The sequence below is a fragment of the Guillardia theta genome (assembly GCF_000315625.1).
Source record: "Guillardia theta CCMP2712 unplaced genomic scaffold GUITHscaffold_113, whole genome shotgun sequence".
Lineage (NCBI taxonomy): Eukaryota > Cryptophyceae > Pyrenomonadales > Geminigeraceae > Guillardia > Guillardia theta.
This window is the reverse complement of record NW_005434561.1, coordinates 114,804-131,845: the sequence shown is the minus strand read 5'-3', so window position 1 is coordinate 131,845 and position 17,042 is coordinate 114,804. Positions and strand designations below refer to the sequence as shown.

Here is a 17,042-nt window from a genome sequence, read left to right as displayed (position 1 = left end):
TACAGTCCGCTGACGCCGGGGGGCGGGCCGGGACCTACTAGTCTAGTGAGCCTGCCTCATCGCAGCCGTCAGTCCGTCAACTTCGGGACCGTACTACGGTACGGCACTGCATGCCGGGGGGGAGCAGCAAACGTGGACGGAGCAGCAGCATGGCAGCAGCGGCAGAAGTCACAGGAGGAGGGGGGGGAGAGCCAAATAACCTCTCGATGAGCACAAGCCGGGACGGTCAAGCTAGCATGCTGCAGCAGCTGTTTGCTGAGGGGCTCGACATGTATGTGCTCGATGTGCTTTCAATGATGTGAGATGCTGTACTTGTTGTAGGTACAAGCGGAAGAAGTTTGACCAAGCGGAGGAGAAGTGGAGGAAAGCGCTGGAGATAGATCAGGTGAGGCGAGCTGGTTGTCTTGGCCCTGAAGAGCCCAGCATGATCCGATGCTTTCGTTTGCGGCAGAACGATGTGCAAACGCTGCTGCACTACTCAGTGATGGTCAGAGATCACTTTCAGGACAAGGAGAGAGCAGATCAGCTCATGAGACTCGCGCTGTATCTTCCCTCGGCTTCCTCTCCTTCCATGACTTGCTTGTGCAGGGGAGAAAGTCAGCCGTACGTTTCAGTGGGTTTGCGACAGCCTGCGAACAAAGACGAAGTGGGAATGAAGGTGTGGAGTGAGGCCGTTCTGACTGTGCTTGCAGCTACATCGCCAGCCGAGGCTTGTGCCGCAGAAGAAAGATATGAAGAAGATGTTGTTCTTCCGCCAGAGCTTGCGAAGCAAAGTTGAGTTTCATGTAACATGTGCCGCCTGTTCACCCGCAGGGCTCTGATAGTTTCTGCAGAGCCTCAAGTTCATGAAGATGCAGCTGAAGGACGTGTGGGTGAGAGGAGCGAGAGTGTGACCTGTCTCTGATGTAGGAGCAGGACGAGAATGATGAGAGCCTCGACATGGAGCACCGATGACAACACTTGATGTTTGATAATGTACAGAATAAATCACTTTCGCCCTCTCCCTTCCCGCCGTGTGAAACCTACTTGGATGGCAGAAAGCTGGTCCTAGGACGCGACTCCTGCTCCTCGACCTTCTCCTGCTCTTCCGCATCGTCAAAGAACAGCAGCTCGTCAGGCTCCTCCTACAGCACAGTCAGGGAGCGACTCAGCTGCGGTTCAAGGACCTGGAAGTGTACGTACACGTGACCTCTCTCCCGGCTCACGATGTGCCTGTCATGCGTGAAGAGAATGCTCTGCCATGAGTCCTCCCCTGCTGCTGTCGCCCTCCTCAAGTGACCCTTGTACACCAAAGTCTGCAGCGGGGCTCAGGAGGTGGGAGGCACAGTAGTGGAGGACGGGAGGGCAGACAAGGAGGAGAGGAGAGATGCGGAGGGGAGGAGAGAGAAGGAGGGGAAGACAGGGGAGATAGTCGAGTGAAGCAAACTTACATCGTCGATGCTGAGGAGGAACTCTTTAACGCCTCGCCCGACCGTCTGCAGCCTCACGTTAGCAGAAGGACCTGAGACTTTGAAAGAAGACCTTGCGGTAGTTCCATATCTTGATGAGGGAGAGAGTGATCGGCTCGTCGAACATGAAGAAGATGTTGTTCGTTTCTCCCCTCCTACACGCCTCCTTCACACGCCTGCCCTCCCTGTTTCTTTCACGTCACCTGAAGGGAGCAAGCCACATATGCGATTCGTCATTGGTGTCGTTAACTCCGTCGATGATCTAAAACAAGTGAGGAGCAGGACGAGCGGGTGGTGGTGGATGAGGTGGAGGAGGAGGAGGTGGTGGTGGTGGTGGAGCAGAAGCAGAAGCAGGAGCAGGAGCAGGAAAACCTTCTCTGCCGTGCGAGGGTCCCCCACACAGTCTGGCAGCTCAGCGATGGAAGTGACTCCTTCAGTGCAGACAACCTTGAGGTTCCTGGGGTGAACCTGGTGGGCAGCAGTTTCAGCTTGAAGAGTCTTTGACAACATGAGAAACTCACGGGGACGAGGTTGTCAAACTGATCGTATAGCTGTATACCGTTAAGGCCGATGTAGAATCGATCGTCCCATGTAGAGATGAGGGAGAACTGGTGTCAAGGTAAGCAAACTCGCTCTGAGAGGAGGAGGGACACCTTGAAAATGAAGCCTGACGGCAGCGTCGGCGGTTCGTATTCTTGCTGCAGGGATCACCTCTGAGTTGGAAAGCAAGCTTCCGCACAAACGGAGGTAGTGAAACGACATGGAGAGTATCGCAGGAAGAGAGCAACAAAACAGGACGGGTCTTGAGGAGGAGAGCAGGGAAGAAGAGCAAAGCAAGCAAGAAGGGTAGAAGAAAGGAGAGCAGAGGAAAGGAGTCCAGAGGGAGTAAGGAGGGCAGAAGAAGGAAAGAAGGAGGAATGGAGGACGAGTCTGCAGGGTCTTCACACGTCTTACCATCACGTAGCCTTCTGGCGTTATGATCGAGCTGCTTCCTCGGAAAATCTGCGGGGTTCCGATCCGCTCCCCGAGGGATGTAAGGCAAATCTTCTGCGAGAAGTCGATGCTGATGCGAGTTGGCCCAGGAGCCTGCGGGGAGGAAGGTGAGGGACCTGACGGAGATTTCCGGTTGGAGCCCCTTACCTTCCTGACCAGGTGCCCAGCAGGGGGAGACAGCGACCTGTTGTCCAGCACGATCGACATCCTCTTGACGCCTGCGTCCCAGGGAGATGAGGAGACTGTGTGACAAGGAAGGGCATGCGAAGGTAGAGGTCTGGAGAGGGGCAGCGAGGATGAGGAGGAGGAGGATGAGGAGGAGGAGGAGGAAGAGAAAGAGAGGCGCAGGAGGAGGAGGAGGAAGAGGAGGAGGAGAAGTCAGGCGTCACCTCTATACGTGTTCTCGATACTCCCGTTGTAGTTCCACACACAGAAATGCTTGAGGAGGCGAGGCTCACCCATGTCGATGTTGATACGATACTTGACGTAGGGGTAGTGGGGAACAACCCACATCTCCTCCTCGCCCTTGAGCTCGTGCGGGCCCATGAAGAGGGAGGCGGCATACGTCGAGTCTGGCAGGAAGGTGACGAGGAGCAGAGGGGAGGAAGCGAAACGGACCGAGGCAAGCAGCTTCATGGCCACCATCAGCTCCCTCGCACGTCACTAGGATCATGGATGCGTTAACCTGCATGCTGTAAGAACGAGCTCGCTGATGACCAGGGCAATGATTTTCCAAGCTCACCCTCAGCTTGCTGTCATCCTGCAAGATGATGTCTAGACCTGCTGACAGCGTCAGTTCCACCCGTCAAGGCACCACAAAGTTTGACCGCAGAGGCCCAAAGTCTCCGAGTCTCCCCAGTTGGAGTGCAGCACGAGCGTCAAATTCTGCAGAGACAGAGCTCAACACGACTTCTTCCTCCTCCCTCCTCCCTCAGCTCACCCTGCCGCTGATCGTCGTCGGGCTGGAGGGCAGCAGGTCGCTGGAGAAGGAAGAAGGGAACGAGGAGGAGTTTCCCTGCAGCTTCCCCATCTCCACCATCCCCGTCATCGGCCGCCCATCCAGACCCAACGGCCTTCGGTCCATGCGCATGAAGGGATCGGATCCATCCTGCGCAATCCTGGAGGGGATGGGAGGAGTGACGATCATCTCCTCCTCCTCGATGTCTCCCGACTCGGTCACAACGACCTGCACCAGATCAGCTGGGCCCCAGTAGGGCACCTGCCAACCGACCTGAGGAGGAAGGCGCTTGGTCGGGCCAGAGATCTCGACGCTCTCCGTCTCACTCGGCAGGACCTGCTCCTTCATGCCGTGCCCCTGCTCCTGTTTTGCCTCATTCTTGCGCCCACTTGCCGTCTTCGGACGCTCCAAGTCTTTCAGGTTGCTCTCCTCGACATGCACCTGTCCCCCCGTCACTCCTCCCTCCCCGCCCACCCCCAACCCATGTGCTCCTGCTGCTCCTCCTCTTCCTCCGCAGCCCATCTCACCCCCCCTGCTCCTGCTCCTGCTCCTGCTCCTTCATCTACTTGTCCTGATTCCCACTCCCCCTCCCCCTCCTTGTCTGGCTCACCTCAGTCGTCTGGGGGTTCATGTTGATGTCGTTGGCGTCGTGCTGTTCGATAGCGCAGAGAACGCTCTCGTCCATGGTGAAGAGAATATTCTCCGCGTTCTCCTCCGACCCCTGGGATACAAAACTCTCAGTCGCCCGGGGGCCGGGGAGGGGATGCGTACCCGGAGGCAGCCAGGAGCTTTCTGTATCTCCCCCTTGAAGATGGGGTTCTCGTCCAGGTGGATCTCGACGTATCTCGCCCCGCGGTAGGAGTGGATACGACTCTTGTTGTAGTTCCACACGCGGATCATGGAGACTACGAAGGAGCAGCTCAGGTCGATGAAGATGTAGTGATGGCGGCCGGCGGTGAAGGGGGCCAGCCAAACATGCATGTCGTCGCACGTCCTGTTGACCCCGTCGATGAGTTTGTCCACCGTCCGCGGATCATCGCCATATCCCGGCATGATGTTGATGTCGGGCGGGTCTGCTGAGATCGAGCTGGGGTCGATCTTGACGGGGTTTCCGGCCTTGTCGAAGATCTCGATGCCGGACAGCCCGACGTAGTGGACGTCGCCCCAAGTACTGAGGATGTCAAACTTCAGGTGGCGCCCGCTTGGGAGCAGAGGGATGTGGAAGGGAGAGGGGTCAGCCCTGAAGCACAGCTTCTCCTTGAAGCCGTGGGAGGAGGCGGTCTGCCTCGATGGCGATAGCAGGTTCTCCCCATCCTCCTCGGTCCTGCCTTCTACCGGAGCACTTCCCAGTCTGTTGGTCAAGTCCAGACGGCTCTTGAGGTTCAGGTCTGACGTAAAGTTGCTATCCCCTGCACAGACGCATCACGTTCGATCTTCATTCCATCTCCCAACTACCTTTGCGCCTCGTCTTGGCGTTTGTACTTCTCAGCGCCGATGGAGCTATGCGCCCTGCATGACGGTTGGCAAAGAAGGTCAGAGAGTCCCACGAGTCCTGGACCTGCTCACAAACGTCAAGGGAGACGAAGGAGATGGTACAAGGCCAACAGAGTTACCATGTCTCTTTGCCGCATCTTAGCTTCAGAGTCAGAAGTCCAGTTCTGAGTTCGTCGGGCACTTCTATTTACATCTTTCTGCGTAGTCTTGGCGCTTCTCTTGCTCCGATACACACTCGCTGGGTTGTACTGTGTTGAAGAGCTCTTGCCGGAATGTTTAGCGTTGACATCGTCAGAGAATCTGATTGTTTGCTTCGAGACCCCTTGCCGGTTGCTCCTGAATTCCTCCAACGCGTCATGGTCGGAATGCTTGAACGCTGTACTTCTGCTTGCTGCACCGCCTTCACCATACTGCCCTCTGTGCGACTTGACCTCTCCTCCTTTCTCTGCAGGAGACGAGTCAAGCTCCCACACAGTTGAGCCTCGGGTACCTTTGTCGCTGAGCCAGACAGGCAAGGCTCGGTGATTTCTTACTCCGATCTTGAGCTCTGAGAGCGAGTCGAGCTCCTCGTCGCCCTCATCCTGCTGGTCCTGCGCCCTGCTCATGTCTACTTCTCTCCCAGTGGGCTTGCGCGCATGCCGATGAGACTGTCAAGGTTTTAGACTACGAGGGCTGCAGGGTAGTTCTGACCTTCACTCAAACCAATGTCATCTTGGGATCTTTCATCCTGATAGCGAAAGTCAGAAACGAACGATCTTAGTTGGCTCCCTCTCCCTACATCCTCTCAGGGTCTACAGGGCCTAAGAGGAACCTGGCTCTACCTTTCATCACTACCCCATCTCTCCCACCCCTACCATCATCTCACTTCTTGTCCTATCTTCTCGTGTTCCTGTTGCAAGGTCCCACGATCCCTGGTCCTTCTTGTCTCTTCCTGACTTCTTCCTCCTCTCCTCTTCTCTCTCCTCTCCTCCTCCCTCCCTTTCTTGCCCCTCCTCTTCATCGGTCTCCGCGCATTGAGCGCTTTCGAAAAACAACCCCCCCCCCCACCCCTGTCCTATATTTGAACACCCACCCTCACATTTCATCTGGAACATCAGCCCGCCTCAGAATGGTCCGATGCGATCGGCCGCAATGCGCCCTGTGATGAAGGGGAGGAAAAGAGAGGAGGAGAGGAGGGTCATGCGGTAAGAGACAGAAGATCATGACTGATCTCGCAGCGGTCTGCTGCCATAGCTGATGGAGACGGATGTCTCCTGCGATCATGAGGAGCGGCATGTGGAGCCATCGCCTGGCCCTGATCTGCATAGTCTCCTTGCATCTATGCATCAACGTGGAGAACTCATCGCTCCTGACGTATCAGCATGTCGGACACGTATCTTGCTTTCCTCTGACCTCCTTCCTCTCAGACCAAGTGCTCGCACGAACACGGGCAGGATATGCAGGAGCCCTGGTGGGCACATGTTGGGGATGCAGCCAGGTAACTCAACACAACATCGGCGCATTCATGACTTTCGCGGCAGATCCATCCTATCCTCTGCTCAGACTTCGAGGAGGATACTTGGACTCAGATTCAGAGTTCAAAATAAACGTGCCGGCGCGGCCGATCGAGCTTTACGACGACGACGACCCCTACTATTTCAACGTCACACAAGGTTTGATTTCGTCGTCGGACATGCAGTCTCAACAAGTGTCGCAGTTAGTGTCATGGAGGAAGTGAGGAAATCATTGGACCCGGATGTCTACCCTCCTGAGCCTGTATGCGTCTCTTCTCCTCTTCTTCCTCTCTCGTCCGGGGCTCCTCAGGCTCTATGCCCTTTGCAGGTTCAATATGGGGAGGATGGAGATATGATTTATCCCGAGCCTATGTCGCTAGAAACCTTCGGCAGAATCAAGTGAGACAGATCTCCCCTTGCGCATACCATCTATCCTCCACATACTCTTTCATTTCCCTTCATATACCTCTCTCACTTTCCGATCCTCTTACATTTCATATGCCTCTTTCATTTCACATACCTCTTCATTCCGTGTATTGCTTTCCCTCCCCCATGTCTCTTTTCTCCTGCATGTTGCTAAGGCTGTTCAACGACAGGCGTGTGCTTGATGAGGAGACTGGAAGGCTGTTGACGTCGAGAGAGACCGAGAAGCGAGGACTATCGTGAGTGAATAAGACAGGCAGGCAGGCAGGCAGGCAGGCAGGCAGGCAGACCGAACCAGAGAGAGGAGAAGGGTTATGGGAGTGTTGAGGGAGAGAGAAAGAGAGCTGCTGCACTGCTGCAAGAGAGTTGCTGCTGAATCACTTGCTGTCCAGAATCTTCAAGAGGAAGCCGAAAGGAAAGAACAGCCTCGCTAAACGATGCGCATGCGGAAACAAGGTACGTCACTTCCAACTGCAACCGGGCATGGCGGCTGCTGGGAAAGGATCGAGCAGATCAAACCTGATAAGACGCATCAGACGCCTTGTCTGGGCAATGTGGTGATCACAAGAGATGAGAACAACAAGGTAGGAGAGGTAGGATGCTTCTGGCAAGTGACTCTTGTAACCAGCTGCATTATCACACGATCCCGAGGAAAATGGTCGGACCTGCTCACCCGTGGGAGTGTCAACAGCCTGCCCAGTAATGCATGAGCTGAGGAGGAGGAGGAGGAAGAAGAGGAGGCTGGGGGAATGAGGAGGAAGAAGGGGACGGGTGGAAGAGGAGGACGAGGACGGGAAGGTTGAAGAAGACAACGACGATAGAGGAGAGCGAGAGAGAGCGAGAGAGAGAGAGAGGAGGAGGAGGAGGAGGGCAAAGGGTGCGAGGAAATCGTGAGTCTGATTGAGTCCAATAGATACATGATTACTCCAAGTACCGTCAACGTGTCGGAGATCATATCTTCAACAAGGTGAAGGTACGGGTGGTGTTTGCGCGGTTTGAAAGAGGTTTCCACAGCCCCTTCCATCTCAGCAGACTATCTCTGATGACCGGAAAGCCGTTGGAAGGTCTGTAGGGCGGGACAGGAGGAGGAGGAGGGTGGGAGGATTCAAAGATGGGGTGCATGCAAGGAGGGAGAGGATGCGGAAGGGGCAATTGTAGGCAAGACAAGAGAATTAGAAAATGTGAAAGGCAGGGGAAAAGGACAGCGAAGGGGAGAGGAGGGGAATGGAGAGGAGGGGAATGGAGAGGAGAGGAGAGGAGAGGAGAGGAGAGGAGAGGAAGGGAAGGGAAGGGAAGGAAGAGGAGAGGAGAGGAGGTGAGGGAAGGAGTGAGCTCTGACTTCGTGTGGAAGAACTGAGGGAGTTGCACGACGAGAAGCGATGGATGCAGAAAGTCAACGCGCCTTGTTCGTTCTGCAAGAGGTGAGGAAAAGTCACTGGATGATGGCGAGGCTGACACTCAAACCCCTAGCACTCATCATAAATACTGGGATTGCCCTCAAATAAAGGTGAGCGCTGTAGTTTAAACCATATTCCTCTTCCTCTCCCTCTCCCTCTCCCTCTCCCTCTCCCTCTCCCTCCCCCTCCCCCTCCCCCTCTTCCTCTTCCTCTCCCTCTCCCTCCCCCTCTCCCTCCCCCTCTCCCTCTCCTTCTCCCTCTCCCTCTCCCTCTTCCTCTCCCTCTCCCTCTTCCTCTTCCTCTTCCTCCTCCTTTTCCTCTTCCTCCTCCTTTTCCTCTTCCTCCTCCTTTTCCACCTCCACCCGCACCACACCAGTATCTCCTTCTGATCCTTATCATTCATCGCCTCTCATCTCCTCTGCTCCCTTCTCAGCCGCCTCCTTGCTATCGTTTCTTGGTCGCCCATTGAACTCAATACAGGAGGATTCCTCTGAGACTGTCAAGGAGATGCTGCTGGTGGGCCCGCACAGTCTTTCTCTTACAATCAACCCTCCTCACTTTTCATCACCTGACTCCATGATAGGTGCGCCATGAGATGGAAGAGGACCTGAAGCGAGCCGACGTGATTGTAAGAAACCTCTGCATCATCGACCACCACACTCATGGTTTTTGACATCTCCGAGATACTCACATCGTTTTCTCCTTCTTCCTTTCTCCTGTCGAACCGTCCTTTATTCTCTTTTCATTATCCGCCTCCTCCCTTTTTCTCATCGTACGCCCGTTCCCCTTTCCTCCGTCCTCCTTTCCTCGATCCAGCCAAACCATTCCTCCTCCACAACTTCCTCCACCACTTCGTCCCCTCCCTCTTCTCCACTTTCGCACTCTCCGCTCCTGTGCATGACATGTTGGGTGCAGGGGATGGACGAGAAGACAAGGGAGAAGAAAAGAATCCAGCTCAAGGAGCTGACACAGAGAATCGATCAGAACATTCTCTACGCTCCTTTCACTATCAAAGTCGGAAACAAGAACTACACCTTCAACCAGCCGGGAGCAGCCACAGGACTTGTAACTTACCCCTCCTACTCTCTCTCTCTCTCTCTCTCTCGGTTCCCTCCTCCCTGACTTCCATTCTCCTTACACCTTCCCTCCTGTTCTATCCCTACTCCACTCACTCACTCACTCACTCACTCACTCTCTCTCTCTCTCCCCCTCCCCTCTTTTGCACCCTCTTCCTCTGAATTTTCGCTCCGCTCATTCCCTCTCCACTCCCTGCGTTCCCTTCTTTTTCTCCGCCTCCACACACCCCTTCCTCTCCTGCTTCCCCTCCTATTTCATTGCTCTATTTTCTCTCGTGCATAACTCCTCTCCTCGTTCCCATCATCTCTTCTCTTCTCCTTCTCTTCTCCTCTCTCACACATCTTTTTCCTCACGTTTTCTTACTCAGGGTGAATTTGATGAACACGATTACGACTTGGCGGTTGATAAACTGCCGGCACCGCCCGAGGGAGATTTTATTCGCGTTCCAGGCAAGTGATGAGGAGACGAGGTTGGGGAGAAGAAGGGAACAGAGGAAGGAGGAGAGGTGGAGATAAAAGGGGACGAGGAGGAAGAGAGAGCTGGGTATGAAACTTTGACGCGAGTCCTTCAGATGACTTCGAAGAGGTAGAGCATGCTGTTCGGCAAGCCAGGAACGGTCAGACTATCCTCCTCGATCCTGGCCTCCACTTTTGGTACGGCAAGACGTTCGTTCACGCTACCAGCTCGAAGATCCCGATGCTGTGGGAGGACGAGCATCGAACTGTCAACGTGGGACCTCTCAGCATGCAGGACGGGATGGAGGAGCAAAATGGAGTCATCTATGAGATCCAATCGTTCACGGACGAGAACGACAACCAAACGACTAGGGCGCACAATATCACGCTGAGGAGAGACGTGTTTGCGCATGGGATGTGGTTCCTTTGCGAAGAGACTTCCGGGCTCTTCCACCACCTCACTTGCTACACTCGAGCTGGAAGCTATCCGGGGATGCATTGCGGTGATTTGAATGTGGGGAGAGGAGGAGAGGGTGAAGCAAGGGAAGGGAGAGGAGCGAGGGAGAGGGAGAACGAGAAGGGAGGGGTAGAGGAGAGAGAAGAGAGAAGAGAGGGGAAAGGAGCTGTGGAGAGCAGGGGGAGAGGGGAGGGAGGGAAGAGAAATAGAGAAATAGGGAGGTAGAGAGGAGAGGAGAGGAGAGGAGAGGGGAGGGGAGGGGAGGGGAGGGGAAGTAGGGCAAACAAGGGAGGAAACGAAAATTGACCAGGAGAGGGAAGAGTCGAATTCAGAACTCTGACTGAGGAGCAGACCTGAAACCTTCTGTCCAAAACCAGGAGCCAGTTGAAGTCGGGGAGAGGTTTCGACCTCGAACCCTGACGGAGGACTGTTTCCTGATCATGGGGAGCGGATGGAAGTTCGTCTCCTGCGACATCTTTTGCCTCGACGGAGTTGCCGTTTACGCCGTCGATGTGAGAGTCTTAGAGAGGAGGAGGAAGGAAGGGACGAGTTCGAGGAAAGAGAAGAGCGGGGTGGAGGGGGAGATGATCTGGAAATGGGTGACGGGTATTTGATGGAAACAAGGGGTAGAAGGGAAGTGGGGGGAGAGGAGAACGAGGAGGTGATGGGTCTGATGAGGAGCATGATGCTGTCTGTTCTATCAGGTTAGCAACTCCTCCTTCATCGACTGCGCCATCGGCGGTCCCGTCTACCTCGACCAGCCGGACAACGAGTGGGATCGGCTGGAGCTCGCGTACATGGGTGTGAGGATGGAGGGGGCCGCCATAGCGACTTTGGTCAGGTGTGTCATACAGAAGACGCAGATCTACGGTCTCAAGGTCGACGAGTGTAACGAAGTTGTGGTCCTCGACTCCGTCTTCAACAGCAACGGGTGCATGGGTGGCGCTGCCGTCGCCATGTCCCGCTGCGCGGAATGCTCCTTCTCCTCCTGCTACTTCAACGAGAGCGTGTCGCACTCTCCCCTGTGGCGGCACACGGCAGCGTTCGAGACCAAGATCACAGCTCAGGGGGGAGCTCGGCTGCAGCTGAGAAACAGCACGGTAGTCGGGAGAAAGTGGCTGACGTACTACAGGCCCAAGTTCTTGGAGGAGGAGAACAACGTCTACCTCCCCGGCAAGCGCTTCTTCAACAACACCTGCCGGCCCGGATGGGAACAGGCGCGCGAGGCAAACATCGAAGACCCCGTGATGGTGTCCGGGGATAGCTACCACGAGATCTGGTGGCCGAGAAAGATGCTGCACAAGGCTGGGTTCCAGGACGGAGACTACCCGGAGGACGGGTACGGCAACGTGAGGGGACACACTGAGCTCGATATCTTCGAAGACGACCTGGAGGAGGTGGAGATTATGCTGAACAGGAGCAAGGAGATCATCCTGCAGGACTGGGGATGGGAAGGGACGATGGAGGACGCGTTGGATACCTCTTCCCCGCGAGCATTGAATGAGGGGAAGTGGCTGTGGAGGGAGGAGCTCGAGCCGCAGAATTACAAAAAGGAGATGTCCAACCTAAGGAAGAGGAAGAAGATGATGGCGGAGAGAAGAGGGCCTGTCGTGTCTCGGTTCTCTCAGCTCATGAACTCCTCCTCCTCCTCGCAAACCATACGCATCATCAGATCCATCGTCCGCGAGTCCCACCAGGGGGACCTGGCCAGCGAGTACTGGCTGAAGAAGAAGCTGCAGGAGGAGCAGGACGAGGAGGTCAGAGCAGAACTCCAGCAGGCATTGAGCAACATCTCAGTAGGGGAAGATGATTTGCGCGAGCTCATCGGGCAGTACCGAGGGTGTCAAATCGATGAAAAGGGGGTACCGACCACCAACATCAAGGTGGGAAGGTACCACATCATGCCTGACCTCATCCCCAGCTACGTCAGAGCTGCTGTGTGGCCGTTCTTTCCCATCTACCCTCAGCTCCAGGGGGCGCTGAAAGAGAAGTCGGCAGCGTCCACGTACACCGACCCTGCCGCCTCCCTCCTCGCAGTGCAAGCTGAGAACGTCAGCCAGCCGGGGGATGACAGAATGGCGGACGAGGAAGAGGAGGAGAAGGAGATGGGGATAGAAAAGCGTGAAGAGGAGGACGGTACGCTTCAGTTGGTGGACCAGGAGAGGTGGATGAAAGCGCCTTGGTTCGAGGGGGTCAAGTTCGAGAACGGCAAGATCGCCCCCCTCGAGCTCGACCTCAGCAACGAGACGCAGCTCATGCAGCTCCCCTGCGAGGACAGGATCCAGCTAGCCCAGCTGGGCTACGTGCCCTTCCCTACCCTGGACGACATGGCGGAGGAGGAGAGGAACAGGACGGTCGACGAGTCCTTCCGGATGTTCTCTGCCCCGGAGTGGAACCAGATTATCATCCCCGCCCTGTGGGACTACGCGCACAAGATGCGGGTGCCAATCCCCAACGGCACCGAGATCAAAGCGGAGAGGAGGAGGCTGACCAAGGAGCTGGAGCTGACCAAGAAGTACTTCGAGGCTCTAGAGCTCTCCGTCGCGCTCCACCTCGAAGAGGAAGAGTGGAAGAGCCTATACCCACAGCTGGACCCGAACAAGCTCTTCGACCCCCCCAGCGACCGCAAACTTGAGTCCGTCTACGACCGGATCTGCGAGCTGAGAGCGTACCTGACGATGGCGGTGAACGACGAGAAGTATGCTCTGATGATGGCGCTCTACCCGCTCGCCAAGGAGGTCGAGGTTGCGTTCAAGACGCGCGACCGGGCCAAGATAGACGAGCTGGCTGCCCGGCACAAGAACTACGACCTGGATGCGAAGATAGCTGACGGCCTCATGGAGTTTCCCTACTCCCTCAGCCCCGACGGGAACTTTGTGATAGTGCAGAAGAGACTGAAGAAGCAGTTTGACCTGCTGCGAAGGATGGAGCCTGGAGAGTCAAGAGGAGCAGGAAGGAGGAAGGGAAGGGAGGGCGAAGTAGGAGACGAGGAAGGACGGGCAGGCGAGGAGGGAGGTATGGACGATGAGGCGTAAGGGGAGGCGGATCAAGGTAAAATGCAGGAAGAGGGAGGGGGAGGAGGAGAAGTGTAATTCGATGTTTAAAATTGACAAGTTTCAATCAAGAGCATGGAAGGAGGAAAGAAAAAAGTCAAACACATCGTCATGAAAGCTCCTCCACACGCACAGTAGCCGATCAGACTCCTGAAATCCCGACATTCAAGTCTGCGTTGAACCCTGCGATCTTCCTCCTCTTCCAAGGTTTCCTCTCGATCTCCTTGAGCTCCTGCTTGCGCTTGTTCCTGGAGGGAAGAAAAGAGCAGGATGAGCGAGAGGCAGAGGTGGGGGAGGAGCGATGAACGATGGAGGAGCAAGTGGAAGAGACAGAGAGAAGGGGACAGGACAGGATGAAAGTTGGGGGAATGGAGGCCGAAAGAAAGGTGAATTGTAGACCAGGATGCTGAGCAAGCAGGAGCAGGAGCAGGAGCAGGAGCAGGAGCAGGAGCAGGAGCAGGAGCAGGAGCAGGAGCAGGAGCAGGAGCAGGAGCAGGAGCAGGAGCAGGAGCAGGAGCAGGAGGAAGTGGAAGGTTCTCACTCTATCTCTCGGCTCTGATGTTGATGATACTGAGTGACTTTGATCTTCTTCGGCTGCCTCCAAGTTCAGGAGCGACAAGAGCAACAGGAGGGAAGGAAGAGGAGGAGGAGGAGGAGACGGGGGGAAGACGTGCGGAGGAAGGAGGACGGGACAGCACCTGCTCACGGAGAGCGAAGCTAGCAGCCACATGGCCAAGGTGAAGAGCCTTAGGATGAAAGATTGCCTTGGTCCCCTTGTTGTGCGTCGCGTATGCCCGAGTGAAGGACGTGAAGGCGTCTCGGGCCAGCTCTGCAGGAGGGTCAGGGTTCGACTCATCATCATCATCATCATCATCATCATCATCATCATCATCATCATCCTCATCATCATCATCATCATCATCATCATCATCATCATCATCATCATCATCATCATCATCATCATCATCATCATCATCATCATCATCATCATCCGCAGCAGCAGCAGCAGCAGCAGCAGCATCGCTCAACTCACCTGCGGCCAGGGGGTCGGTAGCTACGATGTCCTCCAACGATCGTTGCCTGTCAGCAATTCAATCTCCTCCTCTCTCTGCCCCCCTTACTAGCTCAACTTCCTTCCTCTTGACTCAACTTCTCTCTCCCACGCTTCCACCTTGCCGCTTCCCCTTCCTCCCCCCTCCTCCTTGTTCGTTGCCCCTCGTCCTCCCTCCCCCAGCCACTTACAGGGAAAGGAACTTCTCGTCGTTTTCTCCTTTCTCGCATTTCTTCTTTACGACGGACTGTTCAAGTCGTCATCTCCTCTCTCGCTCCTTCCCCCTCTCCCCCCCCACCATCCCTCCTCTTTCTCTTCCTTTCCATCGTCATCATCGCACTATCGCTGCCCTTCACCACTCTCTCTTCCGCACTCTTTCATCTCGTCACCTGCAGCATCCATACCTCTCCCTCTCTTCCTCCCCCTCCTCCTCCTTCTCCTCCTCTCCTCCTCCTCTCCTCACTCACCAGCAGCGTGCGGGTCGGGATGGGACTCAGGCTCAGCCCGTGCTTGCCCAGGAGGGAAACATACTTCTCCTCGTGGGGCATCAGGAACAGGAGTGCATCTCCCTCAGTAGTCATCCTTGCTGTCCTCCCGCAGCGATGGACATACTCCTCCAGCTCCGTGGGCGGGTCGAACTGAACGATCCACTCGATCTTGGGGAAGTCCAGGCCCCGGGCCGCCACGTCAGTGCAGACGAGGATGGCGCGGGAGGAGGCGGTGAAGCCGTAGAAGCTCTTAGTCCTCTCGGCCTGCGTCATGTCTCCATGGAGACCGTAGATGGGGATGCTGAGCAGCGCTTTCAGCCCTCCATCCTCCTCCTCCTCCTCCTCGTCCGAGTCGCCCTCCTTGTTGGCGATGTCACCCTCGTCTCCCCTCCACTCGTCGGGAAGGACCGCGCGAGGGAGGAGGTAGTGAAGGAACTTGACCTCGGCGATGGAGGACACAAACACAATCATCTTACATGCTCTCGTGGAAGGAATCGATCGCTGCCGTAAAAAGGAGCACAGAGATAGAAGCCTCCTCTTGCAAGGGATCGACATCCAGTACTGCCGGAGCCGCGATGGCAGCTCGAACTTCTTGTTCTCCTCGTCCTCCCCTTCCCCTGCTTCCTCCTCCTTCCCTTCCTCTCCTGTCTCCGTCATCATGGCACCCGAGGACGAGTCGGTGACATAGACGGGGGACGAGAGCAGGGAGTGCGCAAACTGCCTGACCTTCTGCTGAAGGGTAGCTGAGACGAGGACGGTCTGCATCCTGGTCGGGCAGGACTTGTCGCGCTTCTCCCGCACGAAGTCGCAGATACAGTTGATATCCTGCTCGAACCCCATGTCCATCAACCGGTCCGCCTCGTCAAAGATCAGGAACTGCATCGACTTGACGTTGAAGCACTCGGTGGTCCTGACATGGTCCGACAGCCTCCCCGGCGTCCCCACCAGCACAGACAGCCCCTTCCGTATCCTCGCCTTCTCCGACTTCTTCTTCTCTCCTCCTATCAGCAACCCTGGCACCAGCCAATGGAACGGCCGCAGCAGGTTGCTGAGAACTTCGTGTACCTGCAGCCCGAGCTCACGGGTAGGGACAACGATGAGAGCGAAAGAGCCATCGGCTCTTGTAAGCCGCTCCTTCCTCGTCACCAACCACTCCACCACGGGCGTCAAGTACGCCAGCGTCTTCCCCGTCCCCGTCTTCGCCTTCATCATCACATCAGCCCCTCGTAGGATGGCAGGGACCGCCCCTCGCTGGATCAGCGTCATCCTCGAGGCGCTGAAGAGAGTCTTGAGGTTCTCCACCAGCTTCCCGTTCAGCTGTAAACTCTCGTCCTCGAAGAACTCTGCCGTGAACGTCTTGGAGTCTGAGATATTCGCCTTCGTCCCCTGCTGCGCCCTCACCTTAGCGGCGGTCTTGTTGGTGGTCTCACCCACGATCTTCACGGGAACAACGATCTTAACCCTCGAAGGGTCAGGCTTCCTCTCCCATGGCTTCGACCCGAAGTTCACGGCAGAGTTGTCAGCAGCAGAGGAGGAGGGAGAAGGTTTCGTTCTCCTGCTGACCGATTTCTTCTCCCTCTCCTCCTTCTTGGACTCTTGCTTCTCAACCTTCTTGGCTTTCCTCTCCTTCTTCTTCAGCTTCTTCCTCTCTACCTTGCTCCTGGGTCGAACCTTCGGTGTGCTTGTGCTCTTTGGCAAGCTCGACGACTTTGCGATGTTGAGCACGAAACCATCGTCGTCTGACATGGTCGCAGAGCCTTCGGCAACACAGACTGCGACTAACACGAGCAAGAGAGTTGTGGTCCGAGGTGAGCAAGACGCTCTGACAAGGTCGAGACAAGCTCGAAAGGGGAGCACAAATAAAAAACCAAGAAGTCCAGAAAAGAAACCAAAATCTTTCATACGACGATCATGCCATCCTGACTCCCTGCATCACTCATACATGCTCTGATAGCATCGTAACGGATATCTCATCTCCCAGTGACCGCGTACCGATATCCCTTCTGCCAACACCAAGGTCAACTTCTCACCATCATCATCTCTCCCTTCACAACACAACTTGTCTCTCTGTCTTCGTTGTCCCCATGTATAGAGTTACGACTCTTCGCCCCACCCTCCCCCCCTCCACATTTCCTCTCAATCTTCAAGCTTCTCAAGATCGAACAAGCAAGTGTCGTCCTGTCTTCATACCTATCCTGTACATCCCATCCTCTCTCCTTCGTCCCCTCTTTCCTCTCCTCCTCCTCCTCCCTCCC

The 17,042-nt window shown here is 55.8% G+C and overlaps 4 protein-coding genes across 4 annotated transcripts; 2 read left to right on the top strand and 2 right to left on the bottom strand.

Annotated features, from left to right (window-relative positions):
- Positions 1 to 149: 149 nt before the first annotated feature.
- Positions 150 to 954, top strand: GUITHDRAFT_145928 (hypothetical protein; the record flags this gene model as incomplete). The annotated part of the gene is made up of 7 exons (XM_005823167.1): positions 150 to 298; positions 322 to 385; positions 452 to 543; positions 589 to 658; positions 693 to 785; positions 834 to 872; positions 916 to 954. The coding sequence occupies 7 exons, from the start codon at positions 150 to 152 to the stop codon at positions 952 to 954; spliced, it is 546 nt and encodes a 181-aa protein (XP_005823224.1).
- Positions 955 to 1,488: 534 nt separating this feature from the next.
- On the bottom strand, positions 1,489 to 5,498 carry GUITHDRAFT_145927 (hypothetical protein; the record flags this gene model as incomplete). Its single annotated transcript, XM_005823166.1, has 16 exons — positions 1,489 to 1,603; positions 1,652 to 1,710; positions 1,821 to 1,916; positions 1,970 to 2,056; positions 2,102 to 2,146; positions 2,403 to 2,534; positions 2,589 to 2,659; positions 2,831 to 3,013; positions 3,060 to 3,126; positions 3,184 to 3,221; positions 3,269 to 3,326; positions 3,382 to 3,840; positions 4,010 to 4,120; positions 4,171 to 4,808; positions 4,855 to 4,957; positions 5,013 to 5,498. 16 exons carry the CDS (start codon positions 5,496 to 5,498, stop codon positions 1,489 to 1,491), a joined length of 2,748 nt encoding a protein of 915 aa, XP_005823223.1.
- Positions 5,499 to 6,154: 656 nt separating this feature from the next.
- GUITHDRAFT_145926 (hypothetical protein) lies at positions 6,155 to 13,230 on the top strand (the record flags this gene model as incomplete). The annotated part of the gene is made up of 18 exons (XM_005823165.1): positions 6,155 to 6,265; positions 6,300 to 6,370; positions 6,436 to 6,545; positions 6,590 to 6,648; positions 6,715 to 6,785; positions 6,968 to 7,048; positions 7,202 to 7,265; positions 7,346 to 7,393; positions 7,723 to 7,782; positions 7,824 to 7,873; positions 8,161 to 8,230; positions 8,687 to 8,722; positions 8,790 to 8,834; positions 9,122 to 9,271; positions 9,651 to 9,736; positions 9,895 to 10,241; positions 10,547 to 10,707; positions 10,900 to 13,230. 18 exons carry the CDS (start codon positions 6,155 to 6,157, stop codon positions 13,228 to 13,230), a joined length of 3,951 nt encoding a protein of 1,316 aa, XP_005823222.1.
- Positions 13,231 to 13,949: 719 nt separating this feature from the next.
- Positions 13,950 to 16,113, bottom strand: GUITHDRAFT_48109 (hypothetical protein; the record flags this gene model as incomplete). The annotated part of the gene is made up of 3 exons (XM_005823164.1): positions 13,950 to 14,099; positions 14,689 to 15,088; positions 15,182 to 16,113. Coding segments are annotated over 3 exons (1,482 nt in total), but the record flags the coding sequence as incomplete, so codon positions are not given.
- Between the last annotated feature and the right edge of the window lie 929 nt (positions 16,114 to 17,042).